Source organism: Chlamydotis macqueenii, chromosome 11 (genome assembly GCF_036417535.1).
Source record: "Chlamydotis macqueenii isolate bChlMac1 chromosome 11, bChlMac1.mat, whole genome shotgun sequence".
Taxonomy (NCBI): domain Eukaryota; kingdom Metazoa; phylum Chordata; class Aves; order Otidiformes; family Otididae; genus Chlamydotis; species Chlamydotis macqueenii.
Genome location: NC_141566.1, coordinates 11,834,744 through 11,857,431, shown reverse-complemented (window position 1 = coordinate 11,857,431; position 22,688 = coordinate 11,834,744). Strand labels below are relative to the sequence as shown.

The following is a 22,688-nucleotide window of genomic DNA, read 5'->3' as shown; positions in this document are numbered from 1 at the left end:
CTCCATTGGCCGAGGGGCGGGACCGGGGCGGGGCGGGACCGCTTCCCCACCCCGCCCAGTCGGCGGGAGGGAGCGGCTGCGGCGGGGCGCCAGGCATGGGGCCGCCATGAGGTACAGGCGGGGCGGCGGGGGCCATGGAGGGGTTCGTAGAGCGAGGGGGGCCGCGGGGCGGGGGCACAGGAGGTGTGGCGCTGGTGATGGAGGGCTGAGGCGGGAGGGAAGGGGCCGGGGCCGGGGCCAGGGAGGTGGAGGTTGTGGGTCGTGGAGCTCGCGAGGGGTTTCGGGGAAGAGAACAGCTGCGGAGGTGGGGTGTGTCCAGGGGGATGTGGCCGTTGGGGCAGGGGGTGACGTGGGGCCGGGAGGTGACGGTGGGGCCCAGAATGTACTGGTGGAGCTCGTCTGGGACTAGAAAGCCTTGCTCAGTGGGGCAAGTTCACGCGTGGGCTGACGGTGCAGGTGAGTTGCGCGGGAGCCCTGCTGTGGGGTGACGCTAGACGCTGAGGGCGACGGAAATAATTTGGAGTTGGGTTTGGGTAAGGCAGGGCCAGTGCTGGGATGGAGGGGCCGGGGTGGAGGCTGGCCAGGGGCAGCGCGAGGACCAGCTGTGTGGGGTCGATGGGATCCGAGGGCTGTTTGGGGAGGGCGAGGCATCCCAGCGCCCCAAGGGGACCCCGCAATCCCTGGCAAGCGCAACCAGTGCAGCCTCTTCTCACTTTGAATCTTGGCACGGAAAAACCCAAATACTGCTAGGATCTTGCCGAGCAGCTGGCAGCTGTGCTGCCAGGAGAGCCGGCAACCTCCCTGCGTGCGGTGGCACCTCACTGGCATCCTTGGATCCTCCGACCCGTGCCTGTGCCCCCTAGCCTGATGAGGAGATGCTGCCTCCTATTGTGCCCCCTACTCCTGCTCAAGGTCTGCGGGCAGCCGGCACCATGCGCACCATATTTTACCAGCACAATTTCCTCCTTTGGCATCAGTGACGGGAGTGGGGGTGGAGATGGGGGGAGCCCGGGCAAGACACAAATGTGTGACTGCAGCATCCTCACTCTCACAGCTGCGTCCCTCATGCCTCCTCATGGTTGCCTTAGCAACCTCCTATTGATGGGGTATTTATAGAGGAGGCAAATGTGTGTTGGGAAGCCGGAGCGGGGGGGACCAGGACTGGGTGGGAGTCTGCTAGGTCAGCCTTCAGCTTCAGGATTCTCTTGGCTTGCGTGGCCGTGCCGAGGCAGGAGGGATGGTGCTTGTCTAGGCATCAGTGCGTGCGGCGGTCCAGCTTTTCTTGCTTATCAGAACCAGGGGGAGGTGGTTAGGAATTTGCGTGTGGAAATAAAAATAAGTGTCTGGGATGTCTGCCCTTCTCACAGGCTTCGCTCGTGCTTGTAGACTTACATAGACCTGGCTTATTGTTGCACTGGAATAAACCATCTCTGAGCTCTGAAACTGGGTGCATTGACACAGATACTTGGAAAAAAGTTAAAGATAAAATCTTCTTGATGCATTAAATGTGTTGTGTGATATATGATGTGGGTTATGGAGTTGAGGGTCCTGACAAATCTGCTCTTGAAAATCCTTATTTCTGCGTCTCTGTTCTCCTGTCTATCAAAGGGGGAGAATGCCTGTAACAACAAGCGATAGAGAGGTTTTATGTGGAAGCTGTGGCAAGTTTTCCATGCTGTGCCTTCTTTTATCCTGTGGGTTTGGATCTCTTCATAAAAACTGATGACAACAAAAGCAGGTCAGTTAGTCCCTGCTCAGAGCTGACGCAGCCTGAGGGGAATGCACGGATCCGGAGGCCTCTCAGCTGCTCTCACATCCCTGAGAATGGCTCAGAGAAGCGAGATTGAGTGCACAGTTTCTCGAGAAAAGGCCTCCTGGTGCCGCCTATGGGGCGCAGGAGGCGGCAGACCCCTCTGTAATTCTGGTGCTCTGCTGCTTCCCCTTGCTCCTGCTTAAACTCCAGACTGAGGTTTGCAGTCTGAGTTTCACAAACTGTTGGAAAGAAGCTGTTTTCTGCCTCTGGAGACAGCTCCAGACTTGTTTGACCTCTTGCCACTTTTGGTGCAGGAACCTCAGAAACCACAGGAAACCTGATGTTGGCAGGGCGAGGTGTTAGATTTACTGCGAAGGTGGCTGTTGGTGAGGTGTGGTAGTGCCTGCTGTGGTGGTGTGCCTTTCTGTGCATCTGCCTTTTGGGTGAAATGAGAAATGTGTTTCTAGCCCCGCTGACCCCGTGAATGGCCCTGTGCTGTCCCTGACCTCGCTCCACTGAGTGGATTCAAGTGCTTTTGGGATAACTCCGCATATCTGAAGTCCTGGACCTAAGATCAGCGTGTGTTTTAGTTCCTGCTGTTTCTAACCGTATTTGCTCCTTCATCTGCAATAAATCTCTCTAGGAGCTGGTTAGTCCTGTCCCCTCTATCTCCTGACAAAGTTGTGGCTTTGCCACAGCAAGGTGTCACCCAAGGTGAGAGATGAGTTAGCCCAGGATAGTCTGATTGGTGGGGCATCAAGAACAGGGAGAAGACAATGTGTGAAAAACAAGTGAGTTAAACTCCTCCTGCGAGCAGAAAGGGATGTACTCTGCTTCTGCAGAACTTTGTTTCACTCTTGTGGAGTTTTGTTTAGTTTAGTTTTGCTTTTGAAGCACAAAAGGTGCTTTTCCAGCTGCAGAGCTGTTGTCCTGGCTGTGCAGGTAGCTCTGTCACTCTTGCTGCTGCCCTTAGCTTTGCCCAACAACCTTTAGGAGATAATAGTCTTTTCTTTCCTGCTGTGTAGTCTGCTTTATGGCAATGGAGAAAATGCTATGGCCCTGTTTATTGGAGATTGTGGGTAGGAGTTGCAGAAGTGAGAACTGTCATGGCTGTGAAGTTGATTTAAAACAGGATTACTGCTTTACTTGTATCCATCGATCTCTTCCGGAAGGGAAGAGCACTAGGCTGCTCTCAGCAGCTTCTGACACGCAGGTCATTTCGTCTGTTGATGAGATATGGGGACCTTCCTTCATCCAGTTCTTCCCTTCTTACTTTGCTTGTCTGCAGCCCTCTGTGCTTCTTGGGCGGGGTCCTGGCTCTCCCTGGGCTGGTGCAGCACAAGTACCGAAGAGACATGCCCCCAGGCTATCTGAGAGTTGAGGGTGCCCTAAGCCTCGCCAGTGTGATGAGTGGGGAGGCAGCGTCAGTCCTTGCCTCTCTGAAGAGGCACTGCTTGCCTGGGAACTGTTGTGGGTCCACCAGACAGCACCCTGTTTTCTGCATGAATCTGACCCTGGGCGATGGAGGTCTTGGGCTTCAGGGGGTGAAATTTAAGCTGTCGATGACTCTTCTATTTTTTTCCCTGCAGGTAGGCAGAAGCACTCCGTAGCCAAGTGAGGCAGCATGGCAAGTAAGTGTTCCCCAGTCAAGACGGAGAGGTGGTGGTGGTGGTGCTTGAGGAGAGAAGGGGGATGTTTGGCAGCCAACTCTCAAGGAAGGGGTGCCTGTGCTTTTGGGGGGCTGTTATTCTCTGTGGGGAGCAGATGCCATTGGCTGTTATCCCTGGATGAGGTCTGAGGTCCAGCCTGACTTGTTCTTCTCTCTCCTCTGTGGAAGGTGGGAGTTGAGAGGGGGTGCTGAAGGGCTGGCCATTCTAGGGCTCCCTCTACAATGCAGCATTTCTTTATTTGCATGATGCTCGCTGTGCAAGGCAGGCCTCTCTGGGGCTCTTTGGACTGACTGGCTCCTCTGCAGGGGTTGCTGGTCTGCACTGACATCTCCTAACAGCGGTGCTACTCATCGCCCATGACTTGCATCCAACGAGCTGCCCATCCTGGGGGCCACACTGCCTTGTAGCCTGTGTGGCTGGTAGCACTGGGGCTCTGCGTTCCCCGTGGATGGGCAGCTGCCTAACTTGGCCCTGCCGATAGCTCACGGTGTCTTGGTGTCTGAAGGAGTGCCAGGCAGACGAGGCTGCTTGGGGCCAGTGGCTAAAGCTGGGCTGAGACTGGCGAGGGTGCAGGGTGGAGGATGGCATATGATCTGTAAAAAGCTGAACTCAACCCTCCCTCCTTCGCTCTTCCGGGCAGCCTGCGTGGGGGCTGCATGCAGTGATGTGATGGGAGCTTGAGGAGGACGGCTATTGTGAACAGGGAGATGTACAGATCTGGCTGGGATCTTGGGATTTGCTGGGGTGTCGCCGGAGCCAGCTATGAAGGTGGAGGCACGCTGGGAAGGAGGAGGACCCCAGGGATGACAGGTATGCTTTTTTTCGTTATCTGTGCTGTGCTAGGTGGGGGAGGGAGAAGAGATCTTCAAGCAGTGTTTTTAAAAGGCAATTTTAACCTTCTGTTAATGAGGAGGGTACCCGGCTGGGTCCCTGCTTTCCTCCACTGCTGCCTTTTCCCCCACCCAGAGCTCAGGTACTGGCTCATCAGCATTTACTGACTTTGGGAGGTCTCCCTTGTGGTGGCAGTGTCTGCTGCCGAGCAGTCCCCTTTGTGGTGACCCTGACGTGCAGGAGGGGGTTGTGGTGGTCAGCATGCTCACCATCACACGCTCTCCAGCAGCATGTCCCTCCGCAGACACAGCCGCATGTCATTCTACAGAGTACCCCCGGGAATGTCCCCACGAGCCGGGCAGCAGAACTGTGGGGCAGTGGTGTAGCCGAGCCTGCTGCCACCAGGGGCCAGCAGCACCTCAGGAAACCCAGCAGGGATGCAGCCAACCCAGCCCTCGCTCCTGCTCCCCCTGCCTAAGGCTCTGGTCTTTCCTGAGCATCGGTTCTCCAGCTGGTGTGGGGAGACTTGGGGAGGCACAAGGGATCAGTACTGAGGCTGCTGGGCCTTAGAAGTCTCCTCTCTCCTGGGTGTGGGGACAGTACCTGCTCAGCTGTCTGCTCTTCGTGTCAGTCAGGGATTCTCTGGAGATGGGAGTTGGCAAGACTCTTGTTTTTCTGAAGGCCATTGGTTTTCCTGCTCAGGTGCCCAGGCACGTGGGAGCTCTTTGCACTTTCTGTGTAAAAGAGAGGAGGGAGTAGTGGCTTAGTTTCTGCTCTTCAGCTATTGGTAGGTCCCTGAGGGAAACTGGATGTGGGGAGAGGCACGCGCCTCCATCGCAGCATGCTTTCAGTTGGGACATTGCTTGTGATACCTGCCTGCCTGTGTGTCTGTTTTTATTTCCCACCATAGTGGTGTTCAGCATGGCAAAGCAGGGAATGGGTGAAGTGACTGGTATCTGCAGGGACAGAAGACCTTGACAGTGAGATCTGCGGGCAAGCTTGTTGCTCCAAGGTGTGCTGAGAAAGTTGGAAAGAGGCTCAGACTCAAGTGCTGAGGAGGGAAGAGTTGATACCACAGCCTGATCAAGGTGGAAGGCAAAGGAGGTGAGGTCAGACTTCTCCAGCAAAAGATGGGGACATTTGCAGAATGGACGGTGTCTTTGTAAAATTTCATCTCATTCTGGAAAGGCTCAAGAGAAGGTCAGCCTGCCAACCTGCTCCCTCTCCAGCCAGGATAGCCCTCCTTAACTGCGAAAGCCAAGGCAAGCTGATCGCTACCCTCCTTGTGAGATGCCTTCCGTGCCTCTTGAAAATGCTTTTTCCGTTGTCCTTGTAAAAAAAAAAAATAAAATAAAAATTTGCATAATAAAGCCAATTCTGAGGGGAAGTCTCTGACTCACATCATTCATGCTGCTCTTCATTCACACCTCAGTGGTTCAGCCCTCTGCAAACTCTCTCACTGAAGCAAGCCATTAATAAATCATGGAGGGAAAATGCACCTACACAGCATAAAAAGAGCACGGTGCCTCCAAGCACAGGATGGTGTAGCACAGTAGTAGTTGCTTACACCATGATCTCGTCCCTGCCTTGGCATTTACAAATACTCTCACAAATACCTTGCTGTATTGTTTCAGGAGCAGGATATAGGGGAGGTAAAGCAGAAGGAAACCTGCCAGTCTCTCTGGTACAAGGGTCCTAATGAAAGAAGTTGGTAGCATTTCGCTGTTACATATCCTTATTGAAGGATTACCAAGCTCCTTATTGAAGGAGTATCTCTGCGTTACAGCCAAGCTGCTCTAACGGGAGACTCTAGCTGTCCCCTTGCCTTCTTGTCCTGCACCTGCTGATGTTGCTGCAATCTGAGTGGGTTCATCTGGTTGATCCAACAAAAGTCTGAGCCTGAGGGTAGAGGAGGTAAATAGATTTCTGCGGATCAGCTAGCTGAATCCATTCATCTTCCTCGAGGGAAGCAGCACGATTTTGTGGCTTGGTGGGAAGAGATGGTGCCAGCCTATAGCTGAGCATGTTGAGATGCGTTATGGAAACATTTTTTTATGAAATGCGTGCATGAGATGTTTGGATCCTGGAAGTATTATGGTTTGTGTGGAGTTTCTGCTTTCTGGGCAACAACTCATTTGCCTCTCCTGTGCTGCTGCAGGTCCTGGTAGGTACTTGCTCCCTGCACCCCATGGAGGTCTTCCTCCTGTGGAATATGGGGGGAGAGGCTTTGAAAGGGCTGTGTTTCTTGCAGGCAGGAAGGTGCTGTTCCTGCTAAGTCTGGCTTCCCGACTGCATGCTCTGTGGGAAGACCTAATGTGGGCAACATAGACTCCCAGGCTTTGGGAGCAGAGGGAGGTTTGTGAAGCCTTTGCACCAAAATGCAGTAGGGATGAGAGTGCGATGCCATGTGAGGAGAGGTTGCTCAGGCACCTTTCAGTATCTGACTCCTGACCCTCTGCTGTCCCTGTGTCTTTTGGATGTTTGCCCTTCTTGGGCCTGGGCCTGGGAGAAGATGGTGGTTTCTCTGGGACCTGGACAGAGTCACTGAAGCCACCTGAGGTTGCATGACCCCACAGCAGCTGGCAGCAGGGTCTGTCTGCCCTCCTCCTGGGCTGGAGAGGGGAGGGGAGGCTCTGAGGTGATGCACAGAGGGACTGTGGAGTGATGTGCAAGGCACTATGTGTTGTGAGTCTGTCTTGGTGCTGGCCAGAGAGGTCTGGCTCTGCTCCCCAGCCCTGCGGGTTCTTGCTTGCCTGATGGGATCTCTGTTGCCCTATAGCAAAGAGGCAGCAAAGTGAAATCTCATCAAGGGCAGGAGGTTGAAAACAAGTCTTTTTGGAGCCTTCTGTTTCTTCTTCAGCTGCCCTGTGTGGTCTGCAGCTGCCGCTTCCAATGTATCTCTAGCATCCCTGCTGGAAGGATGCTTCTGGTGCCGTGTGTCTCCAGGCAGACGCCCAGAACCCTGTGCCCCTCTGGGTGTGCTCTCCCTCAACGAGGGCTCTGCTGTGCTAGCTGAATTGTAGCTCTGGGCTTTTGGTGTTTGGGATGCCTGTATCACCAAAATCCTCTGGGAAGCTAGATGGGAAAGCCTGGCTGGGCAGAGGCCAAGTGTGGGGTTGTCCCTGCTCAGCATGTCTCTGCCTTTTGTGTTGCAGTGTTCCTGGGGGCCAGGAATGCTCACTCAGTCCTGAAGCGCTTTCCTCGAGCTAACAGCTTCCTGGAGGAGATCTGGCAGGGCACCATCGAGCGGGAGTGCATTGAGGAGGTCTGCAGCTATGAGGAGGTCAAGGAAGTGTTCAAGAACAAGGAGAAGACGGTGGGTTTGTCCTGCCCTGCCAGTGCATGTGTGAGGGCTTACGCCTTAATGACTGGGGGCAGAGAGGGAAAGCCTGGAGGGAACAGCCTCTCCTGTTCTCTTTGTCCTCTTCTGTCTGCAGGCAGCATGCTGTAGCCTCACTTTCCAGCATGACTTACCCTTCCCAGGCAATGCTCTCACCTTGGCATTGCCACAACGCCCAGTCCACAGCTGCAGGTCGAGCTGGCACTCCCATGGCACGCGTGGGAAATTTGTGCTGTTGTCCCCGACTCTCCAGGCTGGGACTGGCATTAGCCAAACTCCCTGCTTGGTGTGGGGGCTGTTGGCCGCTGTAGAGGGATATTCCCTTGATCTTTTGTGTTGGTTCTCACAGCATCTCAGATGCTGGCAGCCCTGGTGAGGGTCGTGAGGGATGGCCAAAAAACTGCCTCTTTTGTGGGCCTAGAGAGGGCAGTGATTATTGCTGGTGGTGGTCAGGGGGTGTTTGTCCTACCTGCAGCACATGACCATTGCTTCTCTGTTCCTGCTGTAGATGGAATTTTGGAAGGGCTACACCAACTCTGTCTACTCTGTCAAGGACCCTGGGCACAGCACAGAGCGGTCAGATGCTATGTATGTGGTGATGCCCCTCTTGGGAGTGGCTCTTCTGATAGTCATAGCCCTCTTCATCATCTGGAGGTGCCAACTTCAAAAGGCCACCCGCCACCGCCCTTCCTATGCCCAGAACCGTTACCTGGCCAGCCGAACGGGACGCAGCCTCCCCAGGGTCATGGTGTACCGGGAGAGGTCGCAAAGCCAAGGGGAAACCCAGTATCAGCGAGAAGCGAGCAACCGGGTGGCTGGAGATGGCAGAGCTGGAGGCACCCCCCAGCAAGATGGCACCCTCTACCCACCAGAGCATTCGGTCTCCGTCCTCTCCAGACTATCCAGTGCCACCCCTCCACCTTCCTATGAGGAGGTGACGGGCCACCCGGAGAGCAGCAGCGGTGAAGAGACCAGCATCTCCTACAACGACCCGCCACCCAAGTATGAAGAGATTGTGGCCACTGTCCCAGTTGTGGGGAAATAGCGGGTCTGCCTCTTCACACACTCATGCTCACCCACTCATCCTCCCTTCGCCATGCCCGGGATCCCCTTTGGGTGCCAGTCGGCACTCCATCTCACCTGTACAAGCTGGTGCCATCACACAATAGCCTTACCCTCCTAACCAAAAATAGCTGTCCCCACGTGGGGTGAGGCTGGGCTGCAGGGATGGCTCTGGAGCCAGCCAGCTGTCTCCTGCCCCTCACTCCCCGCTCACGTAAGTGCTGTAGCAGCCAGAGCAGAGCGGCAGCTTGTTCCTGGCTCAACGCAGGGGTCTCCCCATAATGCATTTGATTCCTCACTTCCTCATTCCCACATTTGCCATTTAAACGTCCTCGCTGCCTCCCTGGGGTGCTGCTCAGCCTCACCCCATGTCCTAATTGGGCCCTATTTTGCTGCTCAGGGCTCTGATTAGGAGTTGGGGATGCAAAAGGGGTGCGGCGAATTTCTGTCCAGCCTTACAGTCGGTGTCCACGCTCTGTGTTTGGGGAGAAAGTGCCTCCCTTGTGTGGATTTGCTGCCAGGTGAGAGTGGGGAGCCTGGTCCACCCTGCGATGCCTGTAGCGATATTTGCTGTCCAGAGCTCATGGAGGAGCAGTCATGGGTGTGCTCTCTGATCTCCTAGATCCCTTTGGAGAGGGGGAAAGGCTTGTGGTGGTCTCATATATGAGGTAAGTGACTTCGGAGTAGCAGGTCCTTTTCCTGATGCTTTCTGTTTTCCCCTGTGGGGTGCTGGGCAGCTGGAGGTCTGGCTGTGGCGGAGCTGGCTGATAGGGTCATCTCTGACCTCGAGCCAAAGGTGGTTCCATGGCTTTAAGCAGTGGGGATGCTCCTCTTTCCTGGAGCGTGGCCTATCTGGTGTCTGCCCCAGAGGTGGGAAACACAGGGAGAATGCGGATTGGTCAAACCAACCCTCTCCCTACCGAAAACCTCTCTGTCCTGCCTGGCCCCTCTCTTTGGGCCTTACCTTACCAGAGCAGGTAAAGGGGAATGTGAGACCCCACTCTCCCCCAGGCCTCACTGGTGGGCAGAGTGCTTGATGGCCATGGCCATGGCATGGTTGGCCTGCTGACAGGCGGCTGCAGAGGTGAGAGCTGATTGATCATGCAACGACCCGGCAATGCCAGTGGTTTGGGAGCAGGGCCAAACCCTGCTGTGCTTGACCATCGGGTGGTTGTGATGCCAGGGCAGGGCAAAGCCAGGTGCTTTTGGGGCCCAAGCAATGGGGCTCTCCTTTCCTAGTCATGTCTGATGGGTTGAAAAGGGGGTTGTGCTCACCAGCTCCCCAGGAGTAGCCCAGAAACTCCCAGCACTGCCACCCCTCGGTGTTCACCCCAGCACCAGTCTCTCCACCAGCACCATTGTACATCCATCAGCTGCTTGCACTCTGCTCGGTCCCAGGGATGCTCTCACAGCAGGTGCCCTCAGCCCAGAGCTGAGGCTTTCCCAGCGTGGCCATTCCTGGGGCAGGATGCATGGGGTTTGCAGCTGCTGGCACCTTATCTGTCTGCCTTTCGGCCTTAGCAAATCAGGGTTATGGGAAGACCTGACGGTGAGCGTCGGGGTCAGAGCCTGGAAAAGACGGGAGGGAGACAGAAGGACACTGCATCCTCTGTCTTTGATGCTCGGTCATTATCCCTGCAGTTTGTATTCTGTTAAACCTGGTATATTTCTGTGCAAAAAGAAGTATTTATTAAAAAACCCTCACTGTCTGAGTGGCACAGTATGGCTTTTTCCCACGGAGGGGTGCCTCTCTGGGCACAGAAGAATTTCCATCTCACTGGGGTGCCTGGGTTTCAGCTCTGCGGGGCAATGGAGGCAGCTGTGGGACAATGGCACCAATACCCCTCCTCAGACACGGCTGCAGCACAGTCCCCAGTGAGGAGGGGGCCCTCTCTGGACATGGGGTGTGTGCTGCTGGGGTGCTGGGAATGAACCCCACATATCAGACAGGAGCCTTTGACTTCTCTGGGCACACGGTGCAAGGCGTGGTGAGAGCTGGAGGGTGTCCGGTGAGCCCCGACCAGTCAGTAGGTGAACTGCGGAGGGATTTCCTAAGGTCTTTAAGGGGATTTAGGTGCACAAGTTGTCTTGCTGTCCCTCTGTGTGCTCCTAAACCTCTTAGATAATCCCCTTTAAATGGCAAGACTAGGGCAGCATGGGATTTATTTTAAGCCCTTTCAAAACCAGATTTTACGGTCAGGTCTTGGACTCTGTCCCCATTCAGAAGTGTTTAAAACTGTCGTTCATCCCGAACAGATCGTTTTATCGCTGAGACAGGGGAGATGAGCCCTGACACAGCTCAGTGCATGGATGGTCGCCGTCTGCGCTCCCGCAGCGGCCGGGACTGCCGCGGGCAGCGGCCCCAGGGCGCCAGGAGGAGACCGCTTGAGTCCGCCCTCAGCAACCGCGGCTCCTCCGCGGCCCCGCCTGCGGCTTTAACGGGGGAGGGGAGGGCGAGGGGAGGGGAGGGCAAGGGCAAAGGGAGGGGAGGGGAAGGGAGGGCAAGGGGAGGGGAGGGGAAGGGAGGGCAAGGGGAGGGGAGGGGAGGGGAGGGCGAGAGGAGGGGGAGGGGAGGGCGAGGGGAGGGGGAGGGCAAGGGGAGGGGAGGGGAGGGCGAGGGGGAGGGGAGGGGGAGGGGAGGGGGCGGCCCGGCTCCGCCCCGCCCCGCCCCGCCCCGCTCCGGCTGGCAGCGGGAGAAGCTGTTTACGGGGCTGGCGGCTGCCTCGGACTCACAGAAAAGTAAGTTCCCGCCCCCCACGCATACTTCCCCCGTTTTCCAAGCCGATGGGAGCCGGAGCTGGGGGCGGGACGGGGCTACGCAGGCAGCAAGGGGGTCCCTGAGGGCTGGGGCGGCTCCCTGGGGAGGGCACGGGAGCCCAGCGGGGCCTGGAGCCGCGCCCACCCTGCGCCCGTTCGCCTCTCATGCGTGTCCCGTGGGCTCAGCACCACCCTTCGCGGTGGTCAGGGCCCGATCCCCGGCGCCCCTCGCTCCTCGGCGCATCCCTGAGCCCGGGGGTGGGGGCGGAGGGGACTCCCCGGCTCTGCGGGCCTGAACCGGGTGACAGCACCCACTCCCCTCGCTGCCGTGACAAGGGACAGCCCCAGGCCGAAGGGCAGAGCTGTGAGCGAGGCCAGCGCCTCTGGCAGAGGGGCTGACCCCCCCCCCCGCACCCCATCTTGAGAGGCTGGACCCGGCTGGTCCCTCTGCCTGCCGTGTTTGGAGCATCCTGGACTGGGGAGAGAGAGACGGAGGTTGGGGGTTTCCCTCCCCACGGCAGGTTTTCCCGGCTTGAAGAACTTAAATCTACTCACAGGCTCAGTGAGCTGGAAATTCCCTGTCGCTGGAAATGCAAGAAGTGCCAAAGCAGAGCTGAGAAGCAATCGTCTTCTGCCGGCAAGGCAATGGCTAGAAAAAGCCCTAAAGAAAGTTAAGGGCGGAAATCCAGCCACTTAAGCATTTTATTCTTATGGGTTTTGACAGTTGATTTTTTTTTTTCTTAATAGCTTAGTCTCTCAAAGCCTGCTTCTCACTCCCCTCCCGTCACTCTGCTCTTTGGGAGCTGCAGCAGTTTCATAGGTGATTAGAAAATGAACCAATCTGCCCCCTCCAGATTTATTGTTATTAATATATACTGGTTTCCCAGAGAGTGGGCTGAGAAAGCAACACAGGGTGTTTGCTCCTCTAACGCACCAAGAATGTGAAGGAGAAACCTGCTGGTCTCCATGGCTGTGGAGCGTGGGGCTGGGTGTCTGGCACAGGTTTCTCCTCAGGGACTGATCGCTTTGGGACCATCCCAGGACTTAGTGCCCTGCTCTCAAGTGGGAAGTTCCTGCAAAACTCCACTTTCTTTGAGGTGCTGGGGAGAAGCGGGGTGCGTGTGTGTTGTGACACCGGTAGGTTGGTGTCACCCATGCCAGTGTTGGGTCTGTGCAGGGTGGTGGAGAAGGTGTGGGGCAGGCGGGGACTGCCATGCCCCCAAACATTGCGTCTCCAGCAGCTCCTCTGAGGCAGACCTTATTGCAGAGGTAGGGATCTCATCTCTGCGCAGTTGGAAGCTGGAAATTGCCGCAGCTGATGCTGGGCAAATTTCTGTGTCTTTAATTAAAAAGTTTTTAATGACAGAGGAGGAGAGAGCAGTGCAAGGCAGGTGATCACTGGAAGTGCTGATTATGGAGATGTGGAGCCGGTTCTGACACCCTCATGTACCTGGAGTTACAGGGCCTGGCTGCCTCGGATCGGTGGCTCGAGGACTGTGTCTCCCCTGATCCTTCAGGCTTTAGGAGGCAATGCTGCTCCCCAGGGATTCCCCCCTGGCTCCTCTCACCTGGGTGGTAGATATCGCAGGGGCTGGGGCAGGCGAGAGGGTCCCCAGTGCCTTAAGAAGCAGCAGCGAGGGTGGTGGTGGGCAGCCCTGGCTGCTGGGAGCAGCATGGTGGGCTGGAAACGCAGCATCAGTGACCCAGCTGCTAAATATAGTCCCTGGACATGATCAAAAAAGGCAGGGCCCCTGCATGCTCCTGCTCGCCTGCCTCCTCCCGCTTCCCCTTCTTGAGCTTTGAAGAGGAAAACCTCTCCTTCCTCTGGCTATTCAGGCTGTGCTGGAGCAGGCGGCCTTTCTTATGGTGGAGATTTTGACCTGGAAGCACAGGGGGACCTTTTTGGGCATGGGGACCTCAAAGGCCAGCAGCAAGGAGGGTGCAGGGGGGCTGTGCGTGCATGTGGCATGTCTGGGACACTGGGGCAGTGCTGAGATCTGGCTGGGGTCTGCCACCCACGGCAACCCTCACCAGTTGGGGTTTTCTCCTCAGCTGTAGCTTTTTGAAAAGGAATAAAGAATGCATATGCTGGGAGCCAGGAAAGTGATTTTTGGAGCTCTTTTCCCAAAAAACATACGTTGATTGCCCTCTGCTTGCATTGCTCAGGGGAAGTGTTGGGACACTGTGGCCCCAGAGCACTTCTCAAAGCCCTGGGCCTCAGCAAAGGGGAAACTGAGGCACAGGGCAGTTGTGTGTGCTGAGCAGCTCCAAAGCCCCGGGTAGTGTCCGTGTCCCACACAGGAGCCCAACTGCTCCTGCTGTTGGCCGTCCCCAGGAGCAGTCAGACCTGGGGACTGTGTCTCTCCACAGTGCCAGTCCTCTCCTGGGAGAGAGCCGAGCTGGCGCTGGCCTGGAGGAGCTGATGTGTTTTTCCTTCTCCTCTGGGAGCACAGTTCAGCATCTACTCGGGGCAAAGTCCATCCTGTTCTGCTTGGTGTGGGTCCCTCAGTCAGATGGGTGCCAGATTGGGTATGGCTCTGGGGGATACTGCAGCAAAAGTGTGTGCAGCGAAATAATTTAGTTTTCATTTTTTTTCCCTGTGATAACCTGGAATCTTATCACCAAAACATGTATTTTGTTTTTAGAAAACCTCACTTTTCCTTGAAGGTGTATGAACACAAAAATGTGCTCCCAGCCCTCCAAAAAACTTTACTTCTGGATGGAACATATTATTTTTTCACTAGTTTTTAGTGTATACTGAACTGCTTTTCTCCTGCAGATGTGCTGAACTATTGCCCTTCCCTTGCTATCAATTGAGGCAATAGGTGCTAAACTCATGCTTTGCTCCCAGGACACCTAGGAGTTTTCTCCTTTCTCACCCTGCCAGGGAGGAGTTTCCCACCTGCAGTGGCCCAGTGCCCTTGCCCCCACCTGCTGTGCCTCGTCAGACACCCCGTTCTCCAGGACAGCTCTGACAGTGTCTGGTTTTTGGGTTGCTTCTGCTTACGTTTTAGTTGTCTTACAGCACGTGTGTTGTCCCTGTGCAGGTGCCAGTTTGGAAGAGCTGCTTGCTACCACTTCCACTCCAGTTTCTTTTCGTTTCTGTGAAACCCCAGGGTGCTCAAGCAATCTGAGGAAATCAAAAAAGATGTGGCCATTTTGGGGACTGGACTTGAACCGAGTCCACTGTGACCTGCTCTTCACAGAAGCCGTCAGTCAAAGGATGCAGGTTCCCAACAGGCTGAAGGTAGCAGATAGCCTCAGTCCTGTGGACAAGGAGCCAGTGACAGAGGATGTCCCTCCCTCCTTCCGGATGCACATCCCTGATAGGATTTCTCTTGCAGGTAATGTCCAGGGTTGTCTTTTGGGGTGACTGAAGGTTGGTGGGGGGCTCTACAACATCCTAGAGAGTAGGATCCCTTTATAAAGTCCCCAGTGGTTTGCTTTGCAAGGGGAGAGCACAGGGGCAGATACTGCAGTCAGCTTTCTTTTGGAAGGTAAGGACAGGATGGTGGAGAGATGCGTGGGGAGAGGTGGGCAAAGATGACCAACAGAAGGCAGGAGGTGTCTTAAGTCCAAAAGATGAGGAGCAAAATGTGGAGGCATCTCCCTCCACATCTCTTTCTGTTCCCTCTTGGCCTTTGGTAGGCTCCCTGCTTTGGGATGCAGAGGCATATGGCCCTGTCTCTTTGAAAAACAGCTCCTAAACTTCACTTTCCTGGAGCAGTTTGTCTGATTGCTTTCCAGTCCATGCCTCTCTGGGCTGTCCTGCTGTCACACCTGCAGGACATGGGTTTTTGATGTACATCTGGTAACACTAGACACAGGGTTGGCTCTCCTACCTGGGTGCATCTATCTTCTCTCCTGTCCTGAGGGCATTCAAGTTGGTTTAATTCTTCCTTCTCTCCTGTCTATAGAAATATCAGATGCCAGTTTGAGGCCTGTCCTGCTGAAACAGCAAAGGAAAGTCCCCTCTGTCATGGTGCACAAGTCCCCAGACTTCTCTTCGCAGCCCGCTTGCCTCGGGGAGCTCCCTTTTCAGCATGTAGCCAGCAGATCAAGCTCCCAGAAACGCAAACGATCGGTACTATATTGAAAGCAGATGGGGTGGCCTGTGGTGGTAAGGGGGAGCAATGCCAGCACTGGGTTTCTCCAGAGGTTTGTTATCAGCCCAAACCAGAATTCATCTTCCAAAGTGCTACCTCCTCCTAGGATGTCCTAGGAGTCCTAGAAGTGAGGGTGTAGGGGTGGTAGATTCTCTTTCTGTCCCATAACCAGTACACACCTGCATGCTGGGACATGCCGATTCACCCAGATCTCCTACTATGTGTTGTGAGCAGGAGGCTGAGGTAGGTGGAGTCCCCTCCCAGCCTCCTTCTGCCACTTTTGAAGTCCCTTTTCAACCACTGTTTCTCTTGGATGAAGTATGAGATGGAGCAATTTCATCATTCCTGTGTAAAGGGTTCTGGTGTCAGAGCTGAAAGCAGATTTTAGCCTTGTGTGAAACTAAAAGAGAAGACTCTGACATGGGCAGGCAAAGGCTTGGTTTGGCTGCTGGAGCTGCTGCTCTGCCTTCTCAAGTGCTCTCACCTCCCTGAGATTCAAGAGCCATTCCTGGATGTGTTAGGTTCAGGATTTTTGATCTGAATAGAGATTAGATCAGTGGGCTCCTTGCTCCTGATCCTCGCCCTTCTCTGAGCATGTCTTGCCACCGTTCCAGTGTCAGCTGACCAGGTTTGGGGCTCGCCTAACACTCCCACCACTGAGTGCTTTCCCCGTGCTGACGGGCTCCTGGCATTGCAGGGCACGCAGGGCCCCGGGCTGGGCTCGCTCTGTGCAGGGTCTCTGCGCTAATGCGGTTGTGTTTGATGCCAACAGGGCCATCACAGCAGCAGGTCACGGCGGGAGAAGACTCCAAGTGACTGTGCCCAGCTGGCCTTACATAGCCTGGGCAAGCACCATGAGCGGTGAGCACGAACCCAGAACTGTCTGGGGTGGGCGGAGACCAGTGTCTCCTGTTGTCTGTGCTGCTTTGATGCTCTCTGGTGCTGGTAGCCCAAGGTGGGGGGTATCCAGGTTGGAGCTAGGCAGTGCCTGGCAAGTCCTACTCTTGCACGAGAGGAACATGGCTTCTGGTGTCAGAGAGGTTTGTGCCAGGCAGTGTTGAAGGCAGCTGCATCAGTCCCCAGGGTGATGAGCTCTCTGCTGAGATGCATGTGGGAGAGCAGATCCCCTCTTGCAGCAGGCTGGGAGCGGCGTCAGTCCTTGCCTGGCCACTGGGGCAAGAGGACCTCGCTGCCTGCTCTGGCTTGTCCTGGTCTCTCTGGTTCTGCCCATCTTCCTCTTGGTGCTTTGCAATGTGCTCTCCTGCTCCAGCACCAGCATGGCAGAGTGCTGGGGGCTATGGGCAGGAGACCACTGGCAAACAAGGCACCAGGGCTTAACTTGGTTTCTACAAGGGTTGTTGACACTTGCGGTGCCTTGCAGATAGGGTGGGCTAAGAACACACTTGCTTTTCAGCTTTTTGAGCGTAGCTTGTGAGCAGTAGCATTGTGATAGGAATCCTTTGCTCATGGCCTTGGGTTCTGGAGTCTCTCCAGTGGAGAAATAGTCTCTAAATTAATTCTAGAGCAGAGCCACTTTTCTCTCTGGAAGTCCAGAGTTGTCCTAGGTGTCAGGAGAGCTACCTTCTGCAACCCCTGTGAGAGCAGCTGGTGAAGGCCTGGTTATCACACAGCCATGGTTGGCTTCAGAGGAATCGGGTGACTGCCTCTGAGCCGGGGGGCTGCTGGAGGAGATTCTCCCACCTGGGGGGACATGGGGGTCTGGGTGCCAATGTCATTGCCCAGAGATGCTTGAAGCTGCTGGAGGAATGAAGGGGACTGCTGAATGCCAGGCTGTGCCCATGCTGTACAAGGCCAAGGGATAACAGGTGTGATTCTGTGTGCATTCCAGGCTGGATGTGTGCCCCCTGCCCGTGCGCAGTGCCCCGCTCCCCCTTCTCACGGAGGCAGGCAGGATCTACTCTGTGCAGAACATCTTCCAGACCTTGTACCACCTGGGCCAGGTGCTCTTCCACCGTGTCCAGGACTCTCTACAAGACCCAGTGCCATCCAGGTGACTGGCTCATCTTAAGCGACGCGTCATCACTCTGCAAGTACTTGCCTTTGCCTTTGATGAGCCAGGCATGAGCTCTGTAAAGCCGCAGACTACTAGGCACAGGAGCAGGGTGGTCCTGCATGGCTGCCCCAGACTCTTCTCCTTGCCTGTCCTGTCTGCCAGCTCCGGGTGCCTGGCCCAGGAGCGCCAGGTGCAGCCACCCTGGGTGCACCCTGCTAATCCAGCCCAGCTTGTGTCTTCTGCTTAGCTTAACACCGGTCCCCCAGGCACCCTGAGTGATTGAACGCCGCCCGTGACTTTGCTGGGATTTCAGCTGCTTTTCACCGCTAAGCAAGTGCTAATTTTTTCTGTGTGCCTTGACAGCTTGGTGGAGAGAAATGTGTGAAGGGAATCCAAATGCAGGACAGATGGCCTGACTCAGGTCCTGTCCCTGAGACACCCTCTCCTGCAGGCTCCCAGCAGCCTTGGCTGTATCTTAGTCACTCTTAATTAACCTTTTCCATGAACTGGCTGCACTGAGTTACTCGTCCCATAGCTGATGCCTCTGGCCAGGGTGCAGTGTGCCTGTGTGCTCCCTGGACGAGGTATGCAATGACCTCAATCTCTTCAGATGTGTTGGAGCAGCTATCTCCAGCATACTCCTGTGTGTGCAAGTGCAGTAGATTTAACATATTCAAAGACATCCTTGCAGCCTTAAGGTGCCCCCACTGCTCTAAGGCTGCTGAGCACCCGGAGGAATGTCTAAATACTTCTAATTCTCCTTGAGCAAAGCCTTCAGGCAGAAAGGGAGGAGACTGAGCATCCATTACCGGTGCCATCAGTGGCACATCCTGCCTTCCCTCCCCAGCTGGCACTGCGGGGCAGGCAGCACAGCTGGCTTCTGTCTGGGGATGATGCAGAGTGATGTCTCTGCTTTTAGCCACATTAGGCTGACTGTCTTCAAATGTAGGTTTTTTTTTTTAAATGAAGTCTGGGCATGCCAACAGATCTGGTTAGTGGCTACATAAGACCTTTGGATCAGCTACATAAAACCTCCCATCAGCAGTAGAGGAGGTTTAGGCCATGGTACCATGAGAGGTGGTAGCTTGAGGAGCTGCTGTAATGCAGTGGGGTGAGTCTCAGGCCTCTCCCTAAGTCTCGGTCTCCCTTTGAAGCCAGCTGCCTTGAAACACCACTTCTTGGTACTTTGCATCACTTCAGATGCATATGGTATCTCTTAGATAAGATAACTTTGTACTCCTATGCAACAACAACAGAAAAAGACTGAGCTGACTTGTTTGTCCTGAAATTTTAATAAAAGTCTGGTCTTGGACAGAGACTGGAATATTTGCTTGAAAGTGACCCCTTGAAGGCTATGAGTCATCGGAACTCATAGCCTTCAAGAAAGAGTGTTTACCTGTATCAGCTGGGATTTTTCAGTCAAAAGCTGCAGGACGTGTCCCCTTCTAATGGCTCTGTGCTGGGGGAAACTGGATTTTCTTTCTGTTGTGACTTTCGTTTTACACCACAGCTGCATTACATGGAGGTATTGTCTCACAAATACATTTTCAGACAGAGATTCACTGAACTTCCACATGCTGTTCTGGCTTGTCTTCAGCGAGATCAACATCATATTGCAAACAGGAATAAATACCCTCCCTTCCCTGAGATCTCCCAAGGAGCAGTGTTACACGCTCATTAACCCACAGTGAGTGCCTGTGTGAATAACTGGTGTGCTTAGGGGAGTTTTGATTATAGAGGAACCGATGCAGGGCTAGCCTAAGATGATAGGAACAACAGGCCAAACATGGCAATTTTGATTTTTCTCCCTGTGGATCTACTTTATTTTGTGGCTTGCTGCTATGGGCCCTGCAGCAAGGCTGTGTCTCCAGGGGACACCCTGGAGATCCGTGGTCCGTGCTGTCTGCCAGCACAGCAGTGAATCCCAGTGGTGACCCCTTTGTTTCCAGGGATGGAAGAAAGTGGTGCGTGCTTGGGTTGCTTGTTTGTGTTTCAAGTTGCAGGTAAAATTTGCTATAAGAGCAAAAAGTGGTACTTTTTTTTTTGTGAGAGGTGGATGAGGAAAGTGAGCTTTTAGTATCTGGAGATACTGGAGAGGAACAAATCCTTGTCTCAGCAAACAAAAGACCCTTTTCTGCTAGCTGATGGCTGCTTCCCACCAGTGCGATCCTCACCTGCCGATGTAAATGAGATAATCCCTCCATTTCAGCATTGGCCCTGTGATACGTATTTACTTGACTGGCTGTAAAGATGATTTATACAACCCTCAATGAATTCCTCTGACTATAGAGAATGGATACTCGGTAAATATCATGTTTTCTCTCTGTTTGACCTCTAAAAAAATAAAAGCATGTATTTTCCTTGTTGTCTGTCATGGCATATGCTGTATGTTTTGCTGTGATCACTGTGGGTGCATGGTGGAGGGGTATAAATATGCATAATGTAGTTTTCTTAAGAAGAGATTAGTAGATGCTGTGCAGATGCTGTTTCCTCTCTCCTAATGCTGCATCCAGACAGCACATCCTGGGTATGGACACGCTACCTGCATGGCTCGGCTCCCCGTGGCAGTGCTTGCATGTGCAGGAGGGCATTTGCACCTCTTGAACAGTGTTTGTCCGTCTGCATTTCTGTTTTTCTTCCCCAGCTCCCAGGAGGCTGGCCCAGCCCCAGAGAGTGCCCTGGAGGAGGCTGAGGTGGCTGAGATGGCAGCGATGAGAAAGCAGGTGAGATGGGGCTGAAGGGCTGCAGATGTTCCCTGGGAAAGCTGTAGGAGGGTGGGTGAGGAGGCTCCAGGGGTTTGTTGCTCAGTCCTGATGGGCTGGCATTGCCAGGCTGGTCCCAGCTGATGCTGCTAATGGAGAAGCAGGGGAGGACTTACCTGGGTGTTGACCCATCAGGCTGCTACCCTGAGCGGCTGTAGGGCTACAGGACAGCCAGGCCCCTCCATCTGCTGGTGGTAGCGGGTGCAGGAGCTGAGATACTGCTACTAATTCTGCCACATGAAGATAGCTCCTGCTCTAGAAAATGAGGACGTGAAGGAGATGGCAGCTCCCATTCATTCCTCTGTCCCTTGCTGTCCCACGCCTCTGGGGTGTAGCCAGTGTCCTGCACTTTGCTGCAGGGCTGACTGCAGCCTCACTATTTCCCTTGCAGTTGGCGAGGATCTCAGGCAGGCTCCGGGTGCTGGAGGAGCAGTGCAATGCCTGGCAGCAGAAGGAGACCCTGGTCTACTCCGTACTAATCTCCGCCTGCTTCATCAACACATGGCTCTGGCTGAGGAGATGATTTCCTGTGCCCTGACCTCTCCTGCCCAATCCTGGCAGTTTGAGTGAGGGCAGGGAGAGAATCCCTGCTTGCGTACTTGCAAACAGTAAAACTACGTGTTTCTTCTTAACTTGACCTGCTTTTTGCACCACAGGCCCTTGAGGATCTGTGTCCTTTAGTCTCTGATTACAATGAAGGTGCCATCCCACTTCCATGCTCTAGCATCGGAGGTGGGCAAGGGAAGCGATGAAGCTGGACCTTGTGCCACAGCAGCTGGAGATGGGTGTCAGGGTGAGGTAAGGTACAAGAAGTATGGCCCAACAGGCATAGTCTCAGGGCTGGGATGTGGTTGCAAATGCTCAGCCACCTGGTATGTTTGATGGGGTCAGTGCTTGTGTGGCAAGCTGCTGTGAAGAGCCCAGGTCTCAAACTGGTGGCTGATAGAGGAGGTGTCTGTCTTGTGCACAGCAATGGGAGACACTCTGGCCCTTGGGCTGTCTGCCAGATGGGATGCAAAACCAAGGCATTGGGTGTTTGTAGACATGGAGTCCTGTTACAGTCTTAGACTGTGGTGAGCCCAGTCCCCTGACCATGTCCCAGCTTGGGTAACTCGGGTCTGACCCTATAAAAGTCCTCAGCCAGCTGCTGTGGCATCTTCCGCCCCAACAGCTTGTGTGGAGTGGTTGAGTGTATTTAAACTGCTGGTGAGTTTTCTTTTTTTCCTTGCACAACTGCCCTTTGGTGGAGGTAGTAGTGCTAGTTCTCCTGTGTGGTAGCCACTGCTCTAGGAGGTGTGGAGCTGGAGGAGCCAGAGCTCCCATCCCTGCAGCCGCTGCTGTGCCAGCGCCTCCTCGGTTCCCATCCTGCTGCAGGCAGTTCAGCAGGGTTTGCAAATCTTCAGATCCAAAGTGACTGCAAGAGCATTGCTGAGGGCTGGGCTTATCCAGGACCTTGGCTCTTTCCCAGGGAGATTTAAATGGGAAATCTCCCCGTGGTGACTCTCTGGATTATAAGACCTTGTACCAACAGACATAGCACCAGACAGGCTGTGGAAAATTGTCCGTTTGTGCAGCAGTAGATATTTTTTAGGTTGCCAGTGCCAGAGGGCAGGATCGCTCCCAGGTCTGCTGCCACCTGTAACTTCAGAGATGGTGCAAGAACACAGGTGAGGGGAATTCTTGGCCCAGATGCTTTTTGCCTAAAAACAAGCCCAGTGCAACAGCTTTGCTGTTTCATTCCTTTTGTGGAGTTTAGTAACGTCTGGATCTGAGATGGCTTTGAGATGCTTTTGGTGGTTCATCCAGCACATCTGCTGGAGTTGTCCTTGCACGCTCTGGGAGCAGGTTTTGGCATGGACAACAGGACCTCTCTGTTCCACCTGTACGTAATTGTAGCTGGATCTGCAGGTCATGCAGATGTCCCAAGAGCTTATTTGCATGGATGCTTGGGTGTTTTGTGCCTGCAATTGCATCAAGCATCTGGGACTGTAAATCTGGCAGCTGGACATTGACTGTCCCGCAAGTAATTGCAGGTCTGAACCTGTGCCTGGTAGCTGAGCTGAGGAGAGCACTGAGATTTATTGCAAATGAGAGCAAGGACGCTGTGGTGGGCTTGACATGACGTGGCAGGGTGTGTGTAAGGGATGGGAGCACTGGTGCAGGGATGGTTCCTGTGGCTTGTGGCTCAGGGATGTGGTCAGGGTTACCAGGGGACTTTACATGATGGGTCTGTGTAAAGAGGCTGCCACTGTGTGACTCATGCCAGGAAAGCAGGTAAATAATTTACCTAGTTTCTGAGAGGTGCAAACGTGTTTTGAAGGAAGCTTGTGGTGGTTTTTTTTGTTTTTTTTTTTTTTAAGCTACATTTTAGGGTCTGAAGGGCTAACGCTTTG

At 54.5% G+C, this 22,688-nt stretch overlaps 2 protein-coding genes across 6 annotated transcripts; both read left to right on the top strand.

Annotated features, from left to right (window-relative positions):
* The first annotated feature begins 39 nt into the window (after positions 1-39).
* Positions 40-9,856, top strand: PRRG3 (proline rich and Gla domain 3). Of its 3 annotated transcripts, XR_015259680.1 has the most exons (5): positions 40-111; positions 3,343-3,384; positions 4,064-4,233; positions 4,957-5,041; positions 5,165-5,629. XR_015259680.1 is itself a non-coding variant. In XM_086756222.1 (4 exons), the coding sequence occupies exons 2-4, from the start codon at positions 3,378-3,380 to the stop codon at positions 8,637-8,639; spliced, it is 705 nt and encodes a 234-aa protein (XP_086612348.1). In that variant the 5' UTR covers positions 77-111; positions 3,343-3,377; the 3' UTR covers positions 8,640-9,856. The 3 variants fall into 3 exon arrangements, 1 of the variants encoding a protein (XP_086612348.1); XR_015259679.1 differs by lacking the exon at positions 4,957-5,041; XM_086756222.1 differs by lacking the exons at positions 4,064-4,233; positions 4,957-5,041; positions 5,165-5,629 and adding exons at positions 7,410-7,570; positions 8,103-9,856 and having other exon boundaries at positions 77-111.
* A 1,441-nt stretch (positions 9,857-11,297) lies between these two features.
* Positions 11,298-20,927, top strand: LOC104482752 (mitochondrial fission factor homolog B). 3 transcript variants are annotated; one of them, XM_086756220.1, is made up of 7 exons: positions 11,298-11,395; positions 14,530-14,757; positions 15,331-15,497; positions 16,292-16,380; positions 17,369-17,530; positions 20,178-20,256; positions 20,687-20,927. In XM_086756220.1, exons 2-7 carry the CDS (start codon positions 14,562-14,564, stop codon positions 20,816-20,818), a joined length of 825 nt encoding a protein of 274 aa, XP_086612346.1. In that variant the 5' UTR covers positions 11,298-11,395; positions 14,530-14,561; the 3' UTR covers positions 20,819-20,927. The 3 variants fall into 3 exon arrangements, with proteins under 3 accessions (XP_086612346.1, XP_086612345.1, XP_086612347.1); XM_086756219.1 differs by having other exon boundaries at positions 11,304-11,395; positions 14,461-14,757; XM_086756221.1 differs by lacking the exon at positions 11,298-11,395 and adding an exon at positions 12,174-12,233.
* The last annotated feature ends 1,761 nt before the right edge of the window (positions 20,928-22,688 follow it).

Bases quoted from the DNA above. Each gene is read 5' to 3' on its own strand.
- LOC104482752 (XM_086756220.1), top strand. From the start codon at position 14,562: ATGTGGCCATTTTGGGGACTGGACTTGAACCGAGTCCACTGTGACCTG. The intron at 14,758-15,330 runs GTAATGTCCAGG...TCCTGTCTATAG, and splicing joins TGATAGGATTTCTCTTGCAG to AAATATCAGATGCCAGTTTG. The intron at 16,381-17,368 runs GTGAGCACGAAC...TGTGCATTCCAG, and splicing joins CTGGGCAAGCACCATGAGCG to GCTGGATGTGTGCCCCCTGC.
- PRRG3 (XM_086756222.1), top strand. The intron at 7,571-8,102 runs GTGGGTTTGTCC...TTCCTGCTGTAG, and splicing joins TCAAGAACAAGGAGAAGACG to ATGGAATTTTGGAAGGGCTA.